The sequence below is a fragment of the Alosa alosa genome, chromosome 14 (genome assembly GCF_017589495.1).
Source record: "Alosa alosa isolate M-15738 ecotype Scorff River chromosome 14, AALO_Geno_1.1, whole genome shotgun sequence".
In the NCBI taxonomy this organism is placed as follows: domain Eukaryota; kingdom Metazoa; phylum Chordata; class Actinopteri; order Clupeiformes; family Clupeidae; genus Alosa; species Alosa alosa.
This window is the reverse complement of record NC_063202.1, coordinates 16,670,987-16,695,927: the sequence shown is the minus strand read 5'-3', so window position 1 is coordinate 16,695,927 and position 24,941 is coordinate 16,670,987. Positions and strand designations below refer to the sequence as shown.

At 41.8% G+C, this 24,941-nt stretch overlaps 4 protein-coding genes and 1 long non-coding RNA gene across 8 annotated transcripts in view; 2 read left to right on the top strand and 3 right to left on the bottom strand.

Annotated features, from left to right (window-relative positions):
* Window positions 1-3,526: 3,526 nt before the first annotated feature.
* sdhaf2 (succinate dehydrogenase complex assembly factor 2) lies at window positions 3,527-10,003 on the bottom strand. The gene is made up of 4 exons (XM_048263791.1): window positions 9,845-10,003; window positions 8,918-9,132; window positions 8,632-8,741; window positions 3,527-4,202 (listed from the first exon to the last, which is right to left on the bottom strand). The coding sequence occupies exons 1-4, from the start codon at window positions 9,869-9,871 to the stop codon at window positions 4,072-4,074; spliced, it is 483 nt and encodes a 160-aa protein (XP_048119748.1). The 5' UTR covers window positions 9,872-10,003; the 3' UTR covers window positions 3,527-4,071.
* A 224-nt stretch (window positions 10,004-10,227) lies between these two features.
* Window positions 10,228-14,298, top strand: LOC125307152 (cleavage and polyadenylation specificity factor subunit 7-like). The gene is given in 10 exon segments (XM_048262983.1): window positions 10,228-10,702; window positions 11,041-11,250; window positions 11,491-11,594; window positions 11,675-11,820; window positions 12,388-12,596; window positions 12,599-12,747; window positions 12,852-12,967; window positions 13,201-13,348; window positions 13,484-13,718; window positions 13,891-14,298. Coding segments are annotated over 9 exon segments (1,398 nt in total). The 5' UTR covers window positions 10,228-10,621; the 3' UTR covers window positions 13,891-14,298.
* Window positions 14,299-14,852: 554 nt separating this feature from the next.
* On the bottom strand, window positions 14,853-15,747 carry polr2l (RNA polymerase II, I and III subunit L). The gene is made up of 3 exons (XM_048263271.1): window positions 15,667-15,747; window positions 15,237-15,338; window positions 14,853-15,098 (listed from the first exon to the last, which is right to left on the bottom strand). Exons 2-3 carry the CDS (start codon window positions 15,329-15,331, stop codon window positions 14,990-14,992), a joined length of 204 nt encoding a protein of 67 aa, XP_048119228.1. The 5' UTR covers window positions 15,332-15,338; window positions 15,667-15,747; the 3' UTR covers window positions 14,853-14,989.
* A 518-nt stretch (window positions 15,748-16,265) lies between these two features.
* LOC125306793 lies at window positions 16,266-20,121 on the bottom strand. The gene is made up of 2 exons (XR_007195603.1): window positions 19,933-20,121; window positions 16,266-19,085 (listed from the first exon to the last, which is right to left on the bottom strand). It is a non-coding gene; the product is annotated as an uncharacterized LOC125306793 (long non-coding RNA).
* A 1,106-nt stretch (window positions 20,122-21,227) lies between these two features.
* Window positions 21,228-24,941, top strand: part of dagla (diacylglycerol lipase, alpha) — a 42,432-nt gene continuing 38,718 nt past the window's right edge. The window contains exons 1-2 of one of the 4 annotated variants that reach the window (XM_048262595.1): window positions 22,349-22,639; window positions 22,969-23,152. In XM_048262595.1, the coding sequence (XP_048118552.1) occupies window positions 23,109-23,152 (44 nt within the window). In that variant the 5' untranslated portion in view covers window positions 22,349-22,639; window positions 22,969-23,108. Of the gene's footprint in view, window positions 22,051-22,348; window positions 22,640-22,968; window positions 23,153-24,941 lie in introns of those variants that run through there. The other 3 variants (XM_048262592.1, XM_048262593.1, XM_048262594.1) reach the window with 3 other exon arrangements.

The window sequence follows — 24,941 nt, the reverse complement described above, 5'->3', positions numbered from 1 at the left end:
CATCCTGATCACTCTGAGCTGGGTGCACCTGCTCAGGGCACCTTCAAAAGGCCAGCATGTGTGTTTGTGTGTGTGTGTGTGTGTGTGTCACTGCTTGACAGACACAGTAAAGAGGGACATCAAAGATCGTATCACACGCATCAAGTAAATGAAGACGCACAGGCAAACAGATACCCCTAAATGAGCGCCAGCCTCTGACAGGAGGCCAGAGATAGAGCTAGCTGGGCTGAGCACTGAGAGACAGGCTGATACACAGCTCGGAGGAATGAGCCAAGTGGAGAGGTATTTTTTTTTATTATTATTATTATTTGAGGGGGCATTCAGAGGCGGGAGGGCACAGCGGATGAAAGGGACCAGTGTCACGACGCACGCACACAGCGCTCCAGAATGACAGGCACATATTGGTGTGGAGAAAGAGTGAGTGGGCGCAAGTGGGCGACTGACAAATCCACTCTCCAAACATGCTCTTACCAAGCTGAGCCATGCCAAATACAAAAATATGCAAAGCAGTAGTTGTGAAATCCACAGGTCCACTGGCTGAGGGGGACAGGCACAGGTCAGCACACATTGAGGTGAGGGACCTGGGGGAACTGTGCTGAGGTGACTGTGCTGGAAGGCATCTGCACACACTGAATGAGCCAGGAAATATGCGAGGGCCGCGAAGCCAGATGGGCAAGTATAATGGACAGCACATTAATGTAAATGAACTGTGGAGCCAAATTAGAAGATGAAAAAATATTCAAAAAATAAATAAAAAATCAGAGCCCTCAAACAGAGATAAATGCACTTGGCTTCAAATTAATGTCTTGTTTCTAAAAAATCCCTGTGCATTAAGCGAGGAATCTCTCAACCTTCTCTCCATTTACCTCTGTAAACACTTTGAACAAAGATGAGGCATGTTTCCATACATATCGCAAAGCGACCACATATGCCAATGGAAAAAGAAACAAACAGCACCAAAAGAAACTAGCTGCAAAGCGTGCAAACAAAGCAATGAAGCCAAAAGACAATGCTGGTGTCCACAGAGACAGATGGCACCAGGGTCAGAGCCATCACTCACTCGGACCCTCCCTGTGCTATTTAAAGACACACTCCACCTGTGAGGGAGGTCGAACACTTGCACTGTCTGTCTGTGGGGAACTGGGTGTGTGAGTATGTGTGGAAGTGTGTGTGGGGAGAGAGTGAGAGAGAAAGAGAGAGAGGGGTGGGTATGTTTTTCAGCAACTGAAAATATGCTCAGCAGAACATATGGTGTTTGTGCTTTTAAACAAGTGCAGGAAAAGTGTCTGGATATGACGTATGGAAATTGATGTGCAAGGAGTGATTTCCTTTTTTTCTGCTGAGTTAAAGAGTACTGTGTATCATTTGTCAGCTGGCCTTTGCCAGTGGTGGACAAGCTGGACAGCGGGCGATTTGAGCTTTGATTTTGCACACCCTCTCGGGCCTTAGACTGCCTCTAAGCATAACCTCTAACAAACAAACACAGCCTCTTACAAAGGCTACAACACCGTTACGGTCAGCAACACTCACTGAATCCACACTGGAGGGACTTCCCAACTCTCAAAGACCTACTCAACAGGACAGCTCATTGTCTGGGTGAATGTGTGCTTGACTGTGTGTGTGTGTGTGTGTTGAGGGGGCATTCAGAGGCGGGAGGGCACAGCGGATGAAAGGGACCAGTGTCACGACGCACGCACACAGCGCTCCAGAATGACAGGCACATATTGGTGTGGAGAAAGAGTGAGTGGGCGCAAGTGGGCGACTGACAAATCCACTCTCCAAACATGCTCTTACCAAGCTGAGCCATGCCAAATACAAAAATATGCAAAGCAGTAGTTGTGAAATCCACAGGTCCACTGGCTGAGGGGGACAGGCACAGGTCAGCACACATTGAGGTGAGGGACCTGGGGGAACTGTGCTGAGGTGACTGTGCTGAAGGCATCTGCACACACTGAATGAGCCAGGAAATATGCCGGGGCACGAAGCCAGATGGGCAAGTATAATGGACAGCACATTAATGTAAATGAACTGTGGAGCCAAATTAGAGAAGATGAAAAATATTCCAAAAAATAAATAAAAAATCAGAGAGCCCTCAAACAGAGATAAATGCACTTGGCTTCAAATTAATGTCTTGTTTCTAAAAAATCCCCTGTGCATTAAACGAGAATCTCTCCAACCTTCTCTCCATTTACCTCTGTAAACACTTTGAACAAAGATGAGGCATGTTTCCATACATATCGCAAACGACCACATATGCCAATGGAAAAAGAAACAAACAGCACCAAAAGAAACTAGCTGCAAACGTGCAAGCAAAGCAATGAAGCCAAAAAGACAATGCTGGTGTCCACAGAGAGACAGATGGCACCAGGGTCAGAGCCATCACTCACTCGGACCCTCCCTGTGCTATTTAAAGACACACTCCACCTGTGAGGGAGGTCGAACACTTGCACTGTCTGTCTGTGGGGAACTGGGTGTGTGAGTATGTGTGGGCGTGTGTGCGTGTGGGAGAGAGTGAGAGAGAAAGAGAGAGAGAGGGTGGGTATGTTTTTCAGCAACTGAAAATATGCTCAGCAGAACATATGGTGTTTGTGCTTTTAAACAAGTGCAGGAAAAGTGTCTGGATATGACGTATGGAAATTGATGTGCAAGGAGTGATTTCCTTTTTTTCTGCTGAGTTAAGAGTACTGTGTATCATTTGTCAGCTGGCCTTTGCCAGTGGTGGACAGCTGGACAGCGGAGCGATTTGAGCTTTGATTTTGCACACCCTCTCGGGCCTTAGACTGCCTCTAAGCATAACCTCTAACAAACAAACACAGCCTCTTACAAAGGCTACAACACCGTTACGGTCAGCAACACTCACTGAATCCACACTGGAGGGACTTCCCAACTCTCAAAGACCTACTCAACAGGACAGCTCATTGTCTGGGTGAATGTGTGCTTGACTGTGTGTGTGTGTGTGTGTTGTTGATCACCTGAGGGGTATGTGAAGTCACTGCTGAATCAACTGTACAGGGCACAAACAAAAACAAAATGACTTTGATGGCAATATACTAACAGTGAATAGCTGGTAGTTTTTATTTGCCATACTAATGTTCATGGGAAGAACAAAATACACACAAACTGCCAACACTATAAGAAACACCTTCCAATCATAAATTTGACAGCAAACCATTTTTTTTCACCTGTCAAATTTAGTCATATTTTCTCATTTTTGCTCCCAAGGCTGAAAAATAAGTTTGCAAAAACTCTTTACAATTCTGATAAACCTGAACTAATAATAGATGTCTCGCACAGACAGCTATAACCAGATTTTTATTGAATGATGGATGAATCAGGGAGGACAAACTATTGTATGATCTCTGCTGCCATCATGTGTCCATTTACAAGTACTGCAAATCAGTCAGGATGCATTTTTCATGATCCAACCCTCATTAAGCAGAATGTGATTAGTATTACCGGTACATTGGTTATTCATCAAGTTAAGCCCAGATTTCTAATTTGAAAAAGAAAACACTGCATAATCATATATGATAAACACTAAATAGTTCTTTATTTTATTGCATGGGCCAAACGTTACACCACATATTACAACTAACTCTGCTGCTTCATTCATTCATTCATTCATTCATTCATTCAAGAGGAAACAGAATAGCATAACAGCACAGAGAAGCACTAAATCAAGTCTTCATAAAATTATGCACTTATGTACACATTTTAGATCAATGCCTGTCATGTCAACACGCATGACAGCAACTAGTCATAGCAATTTTTACATATGAAACATGAATCAATACCGTCTCTTACATACTGAAACCCAGACTGTGTGGGTCACTCAGTCCTGTCTGTTGATTTACACAGATGTATGTGTGGGAAATACATCAACAGTCCATTTCAAACCATTAAGAAAAATTAAATACAATAAATTCAAAAAATAAATGGCCTCGTTAAAGGGCCTAGGATAAGCCTGTGAAGTCTGAGCTATTATACCAACATTTTGTATTGTATGTGGTCACACACTCTGCCTGTGCCGTGTGATCATGTTCAAGTCTCTGGAATAGGCCTTGGGCCAGCTCAGTTCTTGCCGTCATCCAGGTATTCCAGGTTTGGTGCATCCAGACGCTGCTCCTGTTGCCGGTTCTTGGTGAACTCTTTCAGGAGATCCATGACCTCGCCACTGTACGGCTCAGGTGTTGGCAAAGCCTCTGGAGGAAAATGGGAGAAAACATCCAAATTGTTTACTATTCAGCATTTCATATATACACTTGCTAATGCATGTGCAGGAGTGATAAGTGAGGCGGTCATGATGTCTTGGGGCAGTGGTAGCGTAGTTGTTAAGGAGCTGGGCCAGCATGCAGTAGCCTGCAAAGTTGTGGGTTCAATTCCTGGCTTCCACCCTTGTGGCCTTGATCAAGGCACTTAACCCCAAGTTGCTCTGGGGACAATGGCCCTTGTAATAATCATATGCATGTCACTTTGGATAGAAGCATCTGCTAAATGTAATTCACTTCGGTCTTTAATCATTGCAGATATCCGTTTTTTGCATCTTCCCTCGTTTCATGTTAACATTGCATAGCAGTTCTTTTTTTTTCTCCCATGAGATTAGACCTAAAGCCTTAAATTCCAAACTCCACAACCTGTTGTGTATGCTTCTCTTGGATTGCTGAAACGAATGACAGCAGCAGACACGACACAACCAACAGTACTTACATCTGTGGGCTAAGACCTACTCTGTGCAGAGGTCTAACATAAACATTTAATTTACAATCTGAAATAAAACTTTTAGTACCCTTTTAGTACGGTGTCTTGTGTAATTCCACTGGATTTTCTTGTAAAAATTTAATTTTTTTTGCATATTTTGCTAGTAGAGTCTAAGGAACAAGATTTTTTTTTTGTCTTCAAATTTTCACGATCCATCACACTTAGATGACATCATCATTTATATAATGCATAATTAAGACTGGGACTACTATCTCTTGGGGGTCAAATGTGAGAAAACACTGGTAAAGAGGGTATTTTTGGGTGCTGATTCTGAATATCATATTTACTTAGCTGATTTTTTTGTTTTAAACCTGCTAATTAGCATTTGCGGCCTAAAACTGGCCTCCATAGGCAACATAGAACGGGTGAATTGGGTAAAAAATTTAACTCCTTGATCTTATGAAACTTTACTAGTTGATTATTTATGTAGAGACAATCTTTTTTTGCATTACAAGTTTTCTGAAAATATATGTTTATGCATGTAATTTAACAATATCTCATTAATTATGCACTAATTTGCATACATTTCAATTACAGACATCTGAATATTGGATAGTTAACATTGAATGTAGTCACGTTCAGGTTTGCCTTCAGAACTTTTTCTGGATTCCGAGCCTTAAAAGAATGGCTTGTTCAAGCACCAGTCCTAGGTTATGCCGATTTCAGTCGTCCCTTTATCTTAAGAGACGGATGCATGCCATGCAGGATTGGGGGCAGTTCTGTCACAGGAAAAGGATGGGTTACAGCGACCAATAGCCTTTGCTAGCCAGGGTTTGTGGCCAAGTGAGTGGGCAACACGTTCACCGTGTACACTGACAACAATCCCCTCCAATACCTGCAGTCAGCGAAACTGGGTGCTCTGGAACATTGCTGGGATTCTCAGCTTGCCCTCTTTATTACAACATCAAATATTGTCCTGGGACAGCTAATTGCAATGCCGATACCCTTTCTAGGCTTCCTACAAGCCCCACTAACACTTTGCGATCTGTGTCACACGGCTTGGACGTCCCCCTGCCTCTTGCCATAGCCAACATACAAGCCTCGAGTGCACCTATCCAAGACTCTTGGATGACAGAATCTTGTATGGTGGACACCATCCCTGGTCGAACCCGAAAGAGACCTGAAAGTCCTGCAAGGGATTGATCCCTGTATTTCCAGATACCTGTGGTTTTGGTGACAGGGACGACCACATACCCGTTAAGACAAGTGGAGTGAACTAATGGAAGTCCGCAGTTGATAAAGCAGTGGTCCCAGATACAGGAAGTGGATATGACCTTGTACCGAGCGATCCAGGCTCCTCCTTCCAGGGATCCAGTGCTGCAGCTTTTACTGCCAAAGGTGTTGCGAGTCAAAGTACTCACTAGCCTACACAACAACCACGGCCATCTGGGGGTGGACAGGACCACAGATTTGATATGACAGAGGTGCTACTGGCCCCAGATGTGGCATGAGGTGCAAAAGTGGTGTTCTGAGTGTGAGCACTGTGCTTGCTAAAGCAAGACAACCCAAGCCAGAACCTTCTTGGGAAATATGTTACCCACTAAGCCTTAGATAATCTCCATTGACTTTACTCTCTTGGATTGGGCTAGCACAGGACAAGAGAATGTTCTGGTAGTCACAAATGTTTTCTCAAAGTTTACCCAGGCCTTTCCCACCCCTGATCAGAGAGCTTCCACCGTAGCTAAGATTCTAACTGAGAGATGGTTCTATGTAGGTTCTATGCACAGCTTTGAGGGGGAGCTGTTGAAGCACCTGTGTGACACCTACATCATAACAAAGACTAGAACCACCACTTATCATCCAGAGGGGAATGGTCAATGTGAACGTTTCAACAGGACACTTCATGACTTGCTCAGGACCTTACCCCCTGAAAAGAAGAGTAAATGGCCCCAGTTGCTCCCTCAGCTCCTGTTCGCCTATAATACCACCGTGTACCAGTCCACACAGCACTCCCCATATGAGCTGATGTTCGGTCAGAAGCCACAGTTACCAGTCGACCACCTACTTGGAAATACTGGAGGTGACCACAGGGACAGTCCACCGACTGATTGGGTGGTGCAACATCAAGAGTACCTGACTTCTGTCTATGCTAGTGCTAGGAGACACTTAGAAGAGGCTGCGGCATATCATAGGCATGGTGGTCCTAACACTGTAGTCCTCTTCAAAGTGGTTGTATGCACATCCCACCTCACTGAGGCCAGGTGCAGGACAAAAAAGCTTATCAAAGAAAGAAGAGTAGTTGTCCGCACACTGCAATCATAACACATAACGCAACGTTTCGGCCTGATGGAGGCCTGATGAAGACCCTGGTGGGTCAAAACGTTGCGTTATGTTTTTAACTCAATAAATTTAGTTCTTCTGGGAGATTGCAGTGTGCAGTCCTGACACTGTACCCATAATACCACCTGGCACTCTAGTCTTTTTCTAGTGGGCAGTGGTAGTGTAGTGGTTAAGGAGCTGGGCTAGCATGCAGTAGCCTGAAAGTTGTTCAATTCCCGGCTTTCACTGTTATGCCCTTGAGCAAGGCACTTAACCCCAAGTTGCTCCGGGGACAATGTGATCCCTTGTAATATAGCTGACATACAGTATGTGAGTGACTTTGGTCAAGAAGTGTCTGCTAAATATAATGTACATGTAAACTCTTTTGCAAGAACCATTTTCACGGTCGCCACAAAATCCAGGATACATGGGTGTCTACCAAGTATGAAATTGTGGAGTGTCTTGATGGAATTGGCACACACTATAAGATCAGGCTGTATGGGGAAAAAGGGCCCCCTTAAGACGTTCCACTCATAATACTGCCGGACAGCATTCAAACCCCTTCCACCTCCCACAGTCTGTTTCACATTGAACACACTGTTTTCACAACTGAACACAGTTCTCTGCCAGTGTAGCAGAAATATTCTCCCCGTCCCCTTCAGGCCTTGGCAGTAGATAGGTATGCTACCAGGATGGTGAACTTTAAAGCCAGGTGTGTATGCAGAAAGGCTGACTTGCAGCGCTGGCGCACACGCCCACCGGTGGGTGGTGATCATATACATAGCTTCCTCTCTGGGAAACACAGCTGGTCATTTGATATTTTTGCCGCATGGGTGTTTGTGGTTTTTGTTGTTGGAAGAACATGGCTTTATTCTTAATTCTAAGACTTCATTGCTTCTCTGGCACGCCCAGCCTGTTGGCTGTGGATAACCCATTGCTTTTAAAGAGAGCAAATGCACATGGTTTAGTGTCCCTTGAGTTATTTGTTTTTTGTATTAGTTCAGGCTCTGAGAGGGCCATCCGTGGTTTGTCTGTTTGTTTGTACCATAAATTCTTTTGTTTGTTAATTTTGCCTACTGTTACTCAACTACCCATGCCTATGACACCTAGTGGTGTACTGTGTTGCCTGTCCTATTATAGATTATTTCCAAGACAAATTTCTCTTAAGGTAGACAATAGAATGACATGGCAGGTCAAGAAAAGCATCAAGAAAAGCAAAGATTAATAAATTGTTTTTGACATAAGCAACAAGGGTGGAGGTGTTTTTGCACTTTTCAGACACTCAAAGTTTGACTATGGATATTGTTTTAGAACCAACAAACTTTCTACATTATCTGGGGGTTTTGTGTTCAAAAAGTGGAATTAATTGTCAAAAAATTAGAAGAAAATGTGAAAATCACTTTTCGGACTAGATATAAATCGCTTATTTTAAAACATAAGAAGAAAAAAACACTAAAGATGGATCGTGAAAATTTGAAGACAAAAACAATCTTGTTCCTTAGACTCTATATTAGCAAAATATGCAAAAAAATCAAATTTTACATGAAAATCCAGCGGGACCCTATTTTCCAAACACAGCGTACTGTACTATTTCATTCCTCAGGCCCTCCTCACCTGTTGCCCAGTAATAAATGTCCCAGTCGTTGGTTGGCTCATTGATTATTCGGTCATACTGCTGCAGCTGAGTTTCTGTCATGGTGTTCAAGTACTTCTTGGCAAACAGGCTGAGACAAAGCAAATAATAACAAATAAAATAATATTACAAAGTGTCACAAGTTTATTGCACTGTAAAGGCCTACGAATGTGAAGCTTTACATTTTACAGTCTTGTAGGCCTACAATCACTACACATTTTGGGAAGACGGGATGATGCCCCCTCTAGTGTGCATCTGCGGTCTCACCTGAGCAAGATGCAGTTCTCGAGCATGCCTCTTTTGCGGCTCTCATATAAGAGTCTTTTCCTCTTGATATCAATAGGCTCGCCCGTCTTCTCCTCCCATGGTGGCAGGGGGACTTCAATCATATTGGGTTCAGGTGCATCACCACGGTAACCTCGTGCAGACACTGCACCAACCATTGATGGACGTAGGGAAGCCCGATAGACGCCAGCAACAAGCTGATAGGTACAAAACATTAATTCACAGTTTATTGCATTGGAAAATGTTCTGTTGGTGCAGAAGTAACTGTGTATGATTGCAATCATAGTCTGAGATTACTTTTATTTTTAACCAAAGCAAATTAAATATGTAAACACATTTTCTAGTGTCTGCCGCATTCACACATTTACGAACAGATGAGATATTGGAATGTTTACCCTTTACGTACCCTCTCATGGTACAGTCCATTACCAAACCCGCTGCGGACGATTTCATAACACATGTTCATATCAGAACAGCGACCTTATCTAGCAGTTAACACAACGTTATAAGGATACATTAACCAAATCTACTCCGACACTGTTATTATTTGATCCACGGACATGTTGTGCTGCTATCTTTCCCCAACAAAATAACAGGCTAGCTGAAGAATTGCCATTAGCTTACAGGTAACGATAGGTGATAGCCAGAGCCATAACTTAGGCTAAAAGTCAGCAGATTGCTATCGGCCCTACTCGGACAATATTTGTGCATACTGGATAGCATATTACATTCGTTAGATAACTATTTCCCCGTGCCCAAACAAACAACTCTGCCTTAACTTACAGCTAAAGTTAGCTTGCTAAACAACCTATGCAGTTGTGGTCAAGCCCAACTCCCACAGAACACTTACGTTTTTACATTTGCTATCAAAACGACAGACAAAGGCATTTAATAACTGGAGCCACTCACCCTCCTCGCTAACACAGCAGACATCATTGTGCTTTCAAGATTTCAACAACACTACCCTCTGTCACTTGTATCGACTCAACGAAGGTTGTTGCCATTCAAGAGGACGAACATTTACACAACAGTTTCATATAACGTTAAATGCACGTCTTCAATTCACGGCCATCTTGGTGAGGGCATGAATAAACCTATACAATTTCCAGAAATGGAATATCTAAATATACACTTTCAACTTAAAATGGTATCCATAATACTTACAACACAAAATACGTGTTTTATTTTGACCAGTGATATAACATTACCTTATTAGTCGCACAAGACACGTTTCTGTGCGCTATGTTTGGGGAACCTTATGATGTATTCATTGTTTCAAACCGAACTTTGATCACAAACACACAGGCTATAGTTTGTGCTTCCGCTGTGTGATGTTCGATGGAAAGCAAAATTTGCTTCTCCGTAAAACTAATGCCGCATGGATGCCAATTTGCGAACAAATGCTGTGGCAAATTTCTACCCAGATTTTCAGGTTTATTCTGTTAAACATTCAAGTGAATTGATATTTTGTGAATTATTCGGAAAGCTCGCAATTTGAGTGAAGAGGGGGAGGGTCGTTGGTAGCCTAGTAAGCTATCCAGTTAAAATAATTGATATTATCATTCAGATTTAGAAAGCGGCAAAGTGCATAACATGTACATGCGCTAACTGTACATCGAACAGTGGCTGGTATAAAACAGCATAATCAAACGTGACCTGCAAAGGCCACGTTTCAAAGACAAGGGGATGGCGGCGTCTGCAGCGCCGGATGGTCTAGCGCCAGAACTTATAGATATCTACGATGACTTCAATCAAAACAATGGGGAGGTGAGGTATTATTGACGTTGATGACTTGAGTGTGTTTCACATCACAGACCACATGCTCATGTTCTTCAAACGCTTCGTTAGTTGCAGTAACTTGAAACACCTGTACGTATTGGCGGCATTATGAGGGCAGATAAATTGACATTTCGCATGGTGGTTTCAGCAGAGGAAGTCAACTTTGTGAGTTTCGGGCTAGATTGACAAACCGTTTAACTGACCGTATCACTTGTATTTCAAAAGGTTTTAGAGCATGTTCCACAATAATAACTTAGTTTTATTATTAAGGAATTGATCGAGTGTACAGAAAGGGATTGTGTTCACTCCTTCTGTTTTCTTATTAGGAAGGGGACTTCATGGGTTCAGTGGATCCAAATGATCTTTATGATGATGTAGTAACTGGTTCTGTGGATCAGAGAAGGATGTCAGGAGGGGACGTCAGGACACATAACAAAGACCTGGAGAAACATGATAACCCCAAACCACTAATAACATACAGCTACAGTGGGGGACAGACCAAGAGGCTTTCAGTCTATGTTGGAAATTTCTCCTGGGTGAGTCTTCATGAGATTTTCCAGACCGTTTAACTTTGACTTTGAATAAATTTGGATATTTTCTTTTGCACTGTTCCATTGCTTCCATGTTGACTGTTTCATCCAATTTATTATACACTCTCTGTTCCTCTTTACCCTTTTTCATGAACTTAACACTTATTCATCACTTAACACATTATTTTAAAGTAGGTTCTTGTATTAATTTATATGGTTTTCCTCTCTCTGTATTCACAAACACAGTGGACCTCAGACACTGATCTGTTAACCTTGGCAAGCACGATGGGAGTCAAGGACATTTTGGAAATCAAGTTTGCAGAAAATCGGGCAAACGGCCAGTCCAGAGGGTATGTTTTCACTTTTAATCAAGGATAAGTTTATTCCACAAGTGTTTATGGATGTCTCATCAGCATTATTTCTCTAACAGCTATGCTGAACTTGTGGTGTCCACTGAGGCTTCCTTGCAGAAGTTGCTGGAGACCATGCCACAGTGTCACATCAACGGAGAGAGGGTAGATTGCCGTTTTGCCACACGGCAGAACCTTGCAGTGTTTGAAACACTGGCAAACAAACGTAAGTACACTTTGATGGTAATATTGATACCACAGATTAATGAAGACCCAGTCAGACCAATAGTAGGAAAAATCAGGAACAGAGTTTTATTTATAATGATGCGCATCAAAGGAGAGACCGCATGACTTCACCTAAAGATCCACCAGCTGCTCTAACTAGACAAGGGAATAGTTAGGGTTTAAGTATCCTTCCAGGCTGTCGGGAGATGCCTTTGGTCATCCAATCTTACGTGGACCACACTGAATTAGATTAGTGGCAACCTGGCAATCCAGAGCAGATAGCTACTGATGCAGCCATGCAGAACAGTGAAACACTGCAAAACCATAATATTCCCTCTTATCTCTAAACACATAAACACAGACAGATATAGGCAGGGCAGTACAGGAACGGAATGAAATAACAATCACATGTGGAAGAACACATAACAGAAACATCTCTCTGAGTTAAGGCACCGTTATACTTGAAATGCAGTGATGATTCTCCACAAGGCAATTAGAAGAGCGCTTTGGTCATTTCAACGGTCACAGTGTCATAATATATTCATATGAATTAATTGTCTCCCCTCAGGTATTCCTCAGCGTTCCAACTCCAAGTCAGAGTCCGAGTCAGTGACGGACAACCGCCCCAACTTTCCTTCCTCTTCTGAGCCATGCCCACCCAGCCACGCACCGCTTGTTATGCCACCACATCCCCATGTCAACAAGCTCCCATCCATCGCTATGCCATTTTATGGCCGACCCCCCCCTCTATATCCCCCTCCCCCCCCCCGCCACTCCTCTTACCACCTCCAATACCTCCTCCACTTTACCCACCGCCACCCCCCCACATCCCCACACATCAGCCCCCACCTGCCCTTCATCTCAACCCAGCCTTCTTCCCCCCTCCTCAGGAGAGCTACAACAACCCACCACCCTACTCCCGACAAAGGTCAGTCAACATTGATGCAAATATGTACCCAAAGCTGAAGTTTAAATCAATTAGATGCTGTAAGACGTAGTGTTTTTACTAGAATATCTTTTTGTCATCAGTAGGGAGAGGGAGGACTCCACACCTCCACTGCCAGACAGCGAATATGATGAATTGATGAACAGAAACAAAACCATCGCCAGCAGTGCCATCAGCAAGGCTGTGGCAGGAGCCGCTGCAGGTCTGTCAAAACACAAAAATGCACAGATGCTCTTAGCTGCTCTTAGTATACGTACTTCAGATCATGCTGATCCTCAGATAGGTCAAATCTCAGGGTCATGGGTTCAATGACCAGTGAACTCTACTTAATAACACACTGGGTCATTGATTGTAATAACTAAGTGATGAGATGAAAATACTTGTAAATATTTCAAATGATGAGTAATGAAAATCTCTTCTGTTTTTTTCTCTTAGGAGATGTGTCCCTGGCTGTAGAGACCCTCCTCACTGCAATTGCAGTCATTAAACAGTCTCGAGTGTACAGTGATGAACGCTGTCGGGCTTTGGTGACTTCACTCAAAGATTGCCTCTTCTCCATTGAGAGCAAGTCTTATGGCTCAAGGTGTGTATCTGTGTGTATGTTTGTATGTAGGTATTGGTATTCTGCTTGTGTTCCTTTGATCTTGAACTGTAGAAATGAGTCCCTTCACCACTAAGATGTAGTATGGCTTCATTAAATTTTGTCTGCACTTTCCAGGAAGAAACATCGATCACGTGAGAGGGAACGCTCACGTGACAGGGAACACCGGGACCGAGAGAGGGAGCGAGAGCGTGATCGGGACCGAGACAGGGAGGGCTCCTACAGTCAAAACTGGGAAGCAGGAGGAATGTCCCGCCGGTACAGAGACCGTTCTCTTAGCGCTGAGAGAGACCGGGAGCGGATGCGGGTGCAGCGAGACCGACATCGAGAACACCGGGATCGACACCGCTAGGTGCAGCTTTGTCTTTTTCCACCACCAGTTTCAATAGACTAGACAGCTGTGGCCACTACTGAAAGTTCACCTGTATAAAAATGTGGGTGTCAGTTCACTCTATTTATTTTCTTTGAGATGTCAAAACAAAATAATGCGTCAGGTTTCATAGTTTGACTTTTGTGCCACACAGGACATTTCAGAACATACTCATGTTTGCAGCATAGAGGGTCCCTTGGAAAAAAGGATTCTGTGCCAGGATGTCTGAGGACCCAAAGGTAGCACAAGTGGAGGGGGGTGCCCTACCTTGGTCATTCCAATATTTCACTCAACTTTCCCCAACCCCTTGTTAGTTTTCAACACTGAGGTTCTGTCAGAATTAATCATACCCAAGTGTCCCATCACCACCCGGTTATGTTGGAACAGAGATCGTGCTTCATTAAAGTTAATAGATTTAAATTCTTCAAGTTGATAAGTTTCAGATGTCACTAGTGCTGTGGTACTGCAAATATTAATTTTTATATGTTCACTGTTTATTTTGATCATTTCTGCTTCATTCTTTTGTAAGTACAATCTCAGAATTAAAAGGAATATATAAGTTTTCATGTCTCTGGTTTCGTTGGTGACCTTGGATTAAAAGTGTTGTCTTTGTTAAGTCACAGGTGTATGCCATTGATGTTTGTCACTTTTGAGATTTAAGTGTAAAGTATGAACACTGATATGAAAAACATTTTATAATTGTTTCATGGGCTTTCAAGGAGACAAATTCAAGTAGCTGGGAATTGCTTCCATCAGTTAATTAATGATCAGGATATAGACAAAAGGCTTGGAAATGTCATGTGATCGTTAATGCTCCTGCTGTAAATTAGCCTGCAATTTTGAAAGTAAGTAAACTAGAAAGATTATAACACTAATGTGTTAAATTAAGCCAGTTTCATATCTATACTTATATTTCCTTTTTGATAGTTGTGAGCATGGATGTATGTAATTTGGGTATACCAATCTAGGACTCCATTTTATATCTGTGTACTAAGCATTGCGACAAGTACATACTCAACGTTAATTTGCAATATAGCCAAACCACCAAGAATATGCGAGTTCAAGCTGACTGAAATGCAACTTCTAATAGATTAAGAAACTAGATCGACAGTAACATAGTTGATCATTTCGAACTTTTATTACAAAAAGACACATAAACAGAAAAGAGTGGGAACGTATTGCAAACTGACGTAATCCATTGTGTGATGGTCAATACAAGTGACCGCTGTTGTGTTGGACAGTCTCATGCATGTTTATTTCTCAAGGGGTGCGTAATTCAGCAGCTTCTCAATGAGGTCCACGTGAGACAGCAACATTCTTCGACAGCAGTATCTCTTCAGCCCAAGCGCGTCGAGAGCATCACTAGTGAGATATCATGAGAAAATATGACGTTAAATCACATAGGCACTGTTAGTCTCCGTTCAAATTTACGAATTACAAAAGGGAAGAAGCTTCGATAAACGTGGCTATCAGAATGAAACAGCCAAAGCAAACACTTACCCTTCTGTATATTCAGCCTGGAGCAGACCCAAATAAGCCTCCCATTTATTGCCAACGATTTTCCCACACGTGAAACACCGCACCGGAATAATCATTGTGTAGCTGTTAATGATTGATGTCAAAGAGAAAATAACGTATTTAAACACAAAGCCACTTGGTATCTACTTGAAACGACTGGATACTATATCCACCCGCTACTGTAACACATACTTTAACACCACTTCATAGAATTCAACAAAAGCAAGCTAACGAAGTTAGCGGATAACGTTAACTATTTCATAATATCAGTGTTGCCAATCGTTGAATGAAAATCTTTCTACTAATTCAGCCAGCTGGTTGTCACATAAATTAAGTGATTTCTTACTTTAGTACCGATATATTTCTAAAGATAGCAAGAAATGATTAAACACATATAAATAACGTTATTTACCAAGAGAGACCTCACGTTACTCTCGGTTAGCGTGCTTCAAAACACTGAGGTTTAACTTCCGGGTTGTCTTTGTGCAAATAAAAAAGGCAAACAAACGTAATTTAACACTGATGAATTAAACTCTTGAGATGCTACTGATAATAGAGTAATATTTATAAGATATGCATACAGTTTTTTTCCCCTTGAAGACACGTCTTAACCCAACAAACATGAAGTTTGATTCATATTTCAGCGGAAATTGACCCCTCTGTATTATGTCGATTGGAACAGCCTAATCTACGGAGAGGCAGAAGGGCCATTATTTGCCATATGATTTGGTGATTTCACAATCTCTCTTTCTGCATTAACAGGCACAGAATAAGGCAAATAGTCGGATCGAGTTTAATTAAAGTTTTATTTTGCACGATCCCAGATATTGGATTGGAATCATGGTTAAGAAAGATTTGTGTTTTCAAAATTTGACCTTCAAGCCTGATTAAATGAATTCATAGCTCTGTCAATCTCATTTGACAGAATAAGTCATTTTTAAAAATGTTATTGTGGTAAGAAGGTCATCAATAACCACAAAGCATGTTGATAAATATCAGTCTGACAACAAATGTTTCATTTGTCTTTAATAAAGGACAAGCCATTAGAGCCACTTTATTAAGTGTGAGTTGGAAGAGGGCAGGAGAGCAAAGAGAGGCTACAGTGTAATAAAAAATAAAAGGCCTCTATGACCACCATTCTTGATTTATCATCACAGTCGAACTCAGTTCAGTACCACCACAAATATTGCAATCACCACTGTAGGCTAGTTATTGACAGAAAAGTTAGGCTATTCATCTGATTTCAGTCATAATCATCATCATCATCATCATCATCATCATCATCATCATCATCATCTTATCTGCAAAGAAATGTCAGAAAGAAAAAGTATTTAGGAATTATTGCATTTATACGCTCTTGAGAGAAAAAGAAAGCCTAAATAAAATGATCAGTGTCATAGGTTAAGTGATTTGTGTGGGTATTTTTGGGCTAGTTCTCCTTAATGCATTTGCGTATAAACCTTTGATGCAGTGGTCATAAACGACATGTAACTGCAGGGGGATAAGGAGTTCTTCAAATCCTTAGGATGACCAAAGGATGGTGACCAATTTCAGTTCTGATTTAAATGGTAGTAAAATCATGACATCTGGCCTATAACATAACCGGAAAACATAACATGAACATAATTAAAAAGGCAGCTTGTAGGTTTGGTCAAATAATAAAAGTGCTTCTTGACTCAACAGTGATATCATTTGAAGGACCGGGAAAAGAGGTTGTAAGCTTTCCTGTGCATTCTGTGTATCTTGTTTTACATTTGACAATTGCAATAGGCTACAACACTCAAAACAGAAGAACAAGATGCATACACAGATACGAAACTCTATGCCTTCAACATTGCATTAACATTTTTCTGGCCATTCTAAAGTCCAGGAATGTTTTATTTTGTGGACCCCATTGCATTTTGTGCACTCCTGCATTTCTAAATGTCTGAACGTGTGTCTGAACATAATGAATACAGTCTATGAGTCAGCAAGCAAGCCAGATCTACTTTAGAATATTTGCTTCAGTGTATCGTATAGTTGGAGAAACTCTGCTTTGATGTGACATCACCTTGTGGTAAACATAGAGAAAAAAACACAGAATAACTTTCATCTATGTACATGAGCTATACATATAAGTGCATGTTATTTTTATACAAACACAAGAAAACACAATGCATATATGGATTTTATGGATTCATGCGCCTTTAGGCCACATATTGTAAAGTTGGTCATTTTTGAATAAGAGAAATCTTAAATCAATTGAAACTGTAAATGTATGGGATCAATATCTTTCAGTGCTCACATGAATGAAATTAGTTATATCTCAAGTGTTCTTCATATACATAAAGATATGCTTTCAACTAATAAAATATAAATTATTTACAAGACCTCTTTAGCACTGTGGGACTGAGGGTAACTCACAAAATAGTCTTGCCTTTGATTTCCATAACTTACACACCACACAAAATATCTTGGCACAGTTATGCTGAAAGAGAATATATTATGAACTGCCTTTCTTTCACAGTTTAAATATTTGAAATAACACTCGTTCTGGAAACAATTCTTGCCCATAGACATTTCGACCCTTCACAGCCTTGCGTCTGTACGCACCTAATGCCACTTCTAACTGATATTATGCCCAGAGGATTGTGTAGTGTTTAACTTTTTAAACTTTTTAGTGTTTATGTAGTTATGAGTCACAAATAAAGCTAATTTGTTAAGATATGTATCATAACTTCACCACCAAATTAGACTTCAGCACTGAGGTGCTTTGTTTTCCAAACAATATATAGAAATGATATTAAATGCTCTGTTAAATGCTTTGTATTGAAGACGCAAGGTCACATAAAGCCTTTTCATGATTTGACTATGTCAACCCCAACTATTGACTCATGACACTATGTGATTGTGGAATGGATGAATGACTGGAAGTAGCATTTATATCAGAGGAGTTATGACTTTAAATTTAATTGTAAGAATGGAATGTGTTTGTGGAGAAGTTGTGACAAGTAATGCTGTAACGTTGCAGCCAAGTAACCAATAAATTGTAAATGGATATTGGCAAGTAAACTTAACTTTGCCATGTTATAAATTGTTTTTGTTTGAAATTAAGAATTGAGTGTTCAGCTTTGGCCAGTAGTAAATCGCTCCTTGAGCAGGGTTGGGATAGTCTATCGTTAACTAGTGTTGCATTCGTTGTTGTGTCAATGGATGTATGTCACCACATGCATTGCTTTGACAGGTTGTGTAGGTTGGGAGACTGCAGGTGTCTACATCAGTGAACTGATCATCAATAAAACATAAGTATGTCCAAATGGACCCTTTCTAGGTTTATTATTGTTAATTTCATTGCTAAGCACAAAATCAGAACCGTGCTGAAATTAAGAAGCGCAGTGACTTCCCACCCCCCTTAAATATAAACACCAACTCTATGATAGTCTATGAACAGATCATTAGTATACCCATTCACCCCTCAACCTGCAGTAGAAAGCAGGTCAATTCTTCTTTGCCAATAAAATCACCCCAACCAGGATTGCCCCAAGGGCAATGACAGCTCCACCAATGAGGAAGGGCTTTAGGCTCTCTAGGGTACAGGCATCTGCGGCCTCAGCTCCTTCCGCTGCTCCCTCATCAGCCGCCGTCTCCTCTGCTGGCTTCTCTGGCTCAGTAGGGGCCACTGGCTCAACAGGGGCAGCAAGTGGGGCAGCATCGGGCTTGGGGGCTGCAGGCTCCTTCTTCTCTGCCTTGGAGCTGGGCTTCGGGGCCCCACTCTTTGCTTTGGCTTCCATGTGACTTTTCAAGCTGAGGTGGCCGAGTCAAGACTTAGTATCTGTCTCCAAGTGGGTGTGGCTAGAGACAGATGGAGAGAGAGAGAGAGAGAGAGAGAGAGAGAGAGAGAGAGAGAGAGAGAAAGAAAGAGAGATTTAGGTCATTTGATGCTTATTATCATGTTTTCAAAACATCAGTTCATGCATGAGAGGCCTTAGCCTTTCATGCACTGCAGAACATATGAATAGATTGAGTGAAGAAATCCACATTTGACCTTGAAATGGAGATGACATTATCTGCAGCGTTCAGTCACACTGCCATATGTTTTACTCATTTTGAGTTTAGGCTGGTTGCCAAAGTCATTGGCCTTTTAATCCCATATTTGGTGGAAATTCTCCAGGGTGTATGTGTGTGTGACAGACTGTTCCTGTCTGACTGTAGCCTACTCTAAGATAGCAGCTCACAGTTCCACCATTACAAAGAGGCCTCTGTCAGAGTTAGAGAGGAGTAATTCATTTCTGGACAGAACATCTTCTGATACCAGCGGTTGTAAAACCATGCATGAGTGTGTTAGAGATCTAGACTCGCACTGTGTCAGCAAGAAAGCCAGATACATCCCTGCAAAGCCCAACATTTTCTCTGCAACATGCCATGACTCATAAGCTTCTTCAATGGAGAGCAGGGGGGAGGGACAGAAAAGAGGAATATATGAAATAATTGTCTGAAACAAAGAGAGAAAGGGAGAAACAGAGGCACAATAATAAGGAAGAAGGAAAGAGGAAAAGATGCATCATGGTGTCTCAGTAAGGATGCATGTGTTACGCATTTAAAGGGGAGGCTGCACAGGCCATACCACCTCTCCGCATCCGAATCCCTGACCCTAACTCAAAATAACACCAAAATAGAAACACAAATGCATGTGACATACCTTCTTTTTCCTTCTTGTTGCTCTGTCTTTTATCTGCTTCGTCCAGGGCAAGGAGTGAAGTGATCCACATACAGCAGTTCCAGTTTTCAGTGGAAAAGGGCCTAGTCTGAATCTCAAGGAGACAGAATGGGGGAGAACAGAGTGATGGAGGACACTGGTAAGGGAGAGTGAGGAAGAGGGAGGGGAAAAGAGAGCCTGGGATGTACCATTTTCTCTGCAAATAGAGGGGGTTGCAGTATAGGTACAATGTGTATTTTCTGTGTTAAATCTGAGAAATCCTGTAATTCACTTACACCCAATATCCCAAAATTGAATTCAAGGGCTTAGCATTTAAGCATTTAACCCCTAATCCCCCCAGAAACATCCTTTAAACCACTAAATATGAAGTACAGGGAAGACAGGGTACATACACAATACAATAACATGGTTTAAAAGAGAGCACAAATTCAAAATCATATAATCCCTAAAGAAGAAATGTAAGGCAAGTGATCTTTCCTCAGCCAGCGTGATGATGCAGGTCTGCAGCTTACCTTATCCCGGATCAGTGATTAACATCTGTTAACTTACAGCACTGCCAGCTGCTGCATGCACATTTAATAAAACTTCAGGAGGATTTATAAAATATACCATGACATTTGAAATAATCAAGAAAAATCACATCAAGAAAAATATGAAGGAGTTATTTATTCAGACTTGCAGACACCTGTGCAGTATTTGTTAGAATGGTGTCAGAATATTTATTTACTAACCATTCTAAAATCAGACATCACCTTTAAACATGTGTGGGGAAAAACAAACTATAATGGTGATGGTAACATCAGTAACTTTTAAAATCCTATGCTCTTGTTGTGTGTGTGTGTGTGTGTGTGTGTGTGTGTGTATTATCTGCTAATACAAACCCCTCCCCCCAGATGTTCTATTCCCGTAGAATAGTCAACTTGCAGGAAGAACCAAAAGTATATTTAAGAAATTAAATAGGTAAAGTAGCTTTGTGTGAGGTGTTATATCAATGCAGATTTATGTATCCTAATTAGGCTATTGGGATAAAAATGCAATGTATGCTTATAAGCATGAACTTGTAGCCTATTGTTTGCACCATGGTGGCTGAAATACATTGTACTGTCTAGTTTGTAGCCTTTTGTAACCTACTTTATTATTAATACATAAACAGCAGAGTGGAGGCACACCCTTCTAATTAAAATAGCATATATGAACCTCAGGATATGACGCAGCCCCACGCCCAATCTCTCTTTTTCGGAGACTCCACACTATTCACAAAGCCCATGGAACGCAATCCAGCCGCCTAGCTGTGGTTTTCCCTGATAGAGAGAAAGCGCAAAGACTTACGCAAACATCGCAGGTCCAAGGGGAGTTGTGGTAACTCAAAGGATGACGTAAACTACGCGATTTGCGCAACCATTTTTCGGGAGCTATCCCTGCTGCCGGAGATGGGAACGAGAATACCCTCTCAGTTTATTTTCCTATAAAAAATGCGTAAAGGAGGGGTAGTCTATACGGCAACCAATTTCTCTGGATCTACTACTGCTGGATACACAGGCTGCCTGGCAAGGGCTTCGGGAGTTAGGCTACCCTGTTAGTTAATACGTTGATGATGAAACATTAGGGTATGTAATTCAAAATTTTAAACGGTCTATGCGACGTGTTCGCAATATGTTACTACCTGTCAGGAATCGATTTCGTTGACTATTAGACAGAATGATTTGACAAACTCGTTACTCGTAGCCTATTGCCATGAAAAAACACGCACGATCTAGTATCAACGACGCATTGGAGTGTGCCAGAGAAACGAATGTCTGACTACCAAATCCTTGGAGCTGACTGTGTCCGCTGGGACGTATTGAAATGACACAGCCTCATAGCTCCGCGGAATTGCCTGACCTGAATTCCTGAGTGTCAACCCGTCAATTGGGGAACTGGGTGCATTAGGGTACGTGTTGGTGATTCGTTTTCATAGAAGAAGCACTCCGTTCGGTACGACACTGGCAGCAACGCCTTGCTTCTGGTTGGCCCAGGGAGTGAACTGAGTTGATAAGCGGAGGATGGGAGAGCGAACAGAACCGTATCAGTGGGTCTCGGGAGGACACCGTCATAGTACAGGTAAGCGACCTGCTTGTTTTAGAGAGGGGGAGGGGTGTCAGTTGGCCAGTTGAGTAGACAGGACCTTGTCAATTGAGTGAGTGAATGAATGAATGTGCAGTCTTTCAATGGAATCATTAAGCACTGGTCGCAGAGTCAAAACATCTGTCTAAAAGGCCTAATGATGTTGCGTAAATTCCGTGCAGATACAGGTGTTTGCGTGTGCATCTGCATCCGTGCTTTCCTGTTATTGTGACGGAACAGAAATCCAGAACCCTGAAATTAGCACTGTAACCTACCTCTATAGGCCTATTTCGTAAACGATAGCCTACTGTAACGCAGCAATGCTCATGCTCCTCCACAAAACACATATTTATGTGTAACATATAATAGCCTTTCCCCACCGCCCAGGAAATTGAGATAGCTGTCAAGTTGTTCTGTCATGCTGGGCGCCTTGTCTTTACAAAGGATCACATGCACGAATAATGCCAACGCCCCTTCGCTGCTAGTAGACTACAAGCCATACAGCTTAATTTGAACAAGCAAAATGTTAGTTTGACCAAGATGTCTACGTTGCCTTCGTTCATGTCTCTCATCCTCTGGATCCGAGGTAGGCTGTGTGTGTGTGTGTGTGTGTGTGTGAGAGAGAGAGAGAGAGAGAGAGAAACGGACAGAAAAGGGTTCTGTACAGTAGGGAGTATGCACAGTAGGGAGTATGGTGGTGGACACCATCACTTGCCTCCGTGATGTACATACTTAGAGATTGGATTTCCACTTTAACCTGGGAAAGAGATAGAGAGGGGGTTATGGACATCAGCTTTTTACTGAACATCCATACAGATCTCAGAGATATGACTGGTTTCTAATGAAAGTCCTTAAAGCTGAGATGTAGGCCTAAGCTGATTTACATCATCTCATAAGTGTACATTGCGTCCACAGGATGCTGACTAATGGAGCCTAAGTGGCTCATCATGCCCATGAGTATCAACAAGAACGCATGGTTTTCACATATGGACAATTGACTGTCCGGAAATGTTTCAGTATCATCCAAGACTTTAAGAGGGAATTTACTACTGTTTATGACTTGTTTGTTATATCACAATGCATGCACAAGCAGAGTTGGGTATGTTAACCATTCATTCATTCATTCATTCATTCATTCATTCATTCATTCCATAGACCTGTTTGTTAGCAAATGACAAATACTGAGAAAAGTCTCAGTGCTCAGAGTAAGATGAAACATGCAGAATGGCAATGATTCAGTTATAGAAATTATTCATACAAAAAAACGTTGATATAAACCCTAGCTGCACATGCAGGATATTGCAACTAACACGTTTACAACTATGCATATAATCAGTTAAATAAAGGATATTTCTGTCAAAAAGTTAGCCGATAATACAGTGCAAGGCATTATGACACTAGCCTTGCTTTGGACGTTCCTATGTACGGATACATATGGTGAGAAGATTGTAGGTGTCTTGACACCTTCCACCTCCCAGCTGCAATAACTCAAAACTGTGTATTACATCTCAGGTCGAGGGTTGACGCCAGTAACCATTGTTGGTTTGGCATCCAACCCCTCCTTGTGGTAGTGATGAATGTCGGAGTGTATTCTTGTCAGCTGGACATATTTTCCTCAACAAGCATTGAACATTCACACAGCAGCACACACACATGTTCGAGGGTCATCATAGTGAAAGTACTGTTTACTTATTAACAGGGGACACAGTGTAAGGAAACTGCAGGTTGTTAGCTTAAGCTCAAGTCCTTCTTTATCTATGAATAGGAAGTATGTTAATAAATAGAAGAGTGTTTTTACCATGGTGAATTACTGTAGTGGCCTACAAACCTGTAGCAGTGGACTAGTGTATGGGCAGTTTCTATGGATTGTGGAGATGTCCAGATTTTCTGGCTACGGGCCAGAGGTGAATATTTCAGTACATACTTAAGGCCAGCGCCCACTGGCGGCGTCCGATGCGACCAAAGTTTAGAAAATAGTTCTATCTCTTGAGCATCAAATCAATAGATGCGAATGTCGCCTCCGGGGGGCATTGGCCTTTAGTGGCCACGTGTCATTCCAACAGGAAGGGGCAATAGTACCCATCAGAACTCTTTTATACTCCCGTAAGTCACTGTGTGCTCTGTGGTGCGGATGAATATGAATAACTAGGGGTTGGGGAGTTGAATGAATATTTTAAAAGATGTGTTAAAAAATAATAGGTCAGTTTTTACTTGTTAGTGTGAGGAACTGAGATTGGCCTTGCTCTGCGAGGCCAAGCAGAACAGTTGGTAAATCAGACTTACTAAACCAGGCAAGGAGATTTGCAAAAAGCCTGAACTATTTTCTTTTTTCCACATTCTTCAGTCATTTCCACATTACCACAGATGAAAACAGACCAAGTTGTGGCATCTGTACCGTCTTCTTTTGTCAGAGCTATATTGCAGTAGAATTGAAATAAAAGTGTTTCCTCTTCATCATGATTAACAGCTCTCTAGATCAACCAAGCCCTTCTCCTTTGACATTGTCCAGTGAGCTCAGGTGTCTTCTGGCAATACCAGGCTTGTTGAGCTTGCCCCCGTCCCTTATAATAGTTTTTTTAGGGAGTCAAACTTGACTCCCTAACTTGAACTTGAAGATGAGAGTTTTATCCTTTCTCATAGGTCATCTACATTTTGTTTCTGTGTGAAGGGGAGTGGTGAGGACAGGCCAGGCCCTCGTTTTACTTTTTTATAGTCTCATGTCTTTAGAGTTTACAGAAAGCAGGTGACCTTTTCAGGAGTGCCCCATGTTTGTTGTAGAAATTGGTGAAGACGTAAAGGTGTAAAGGCATAAACGTTATTTTAGAATTTCTTTAAGCCCAACTCAGTTATCCAGACTTAATCCATAAGAGATGCAGCGATTTCTAAAG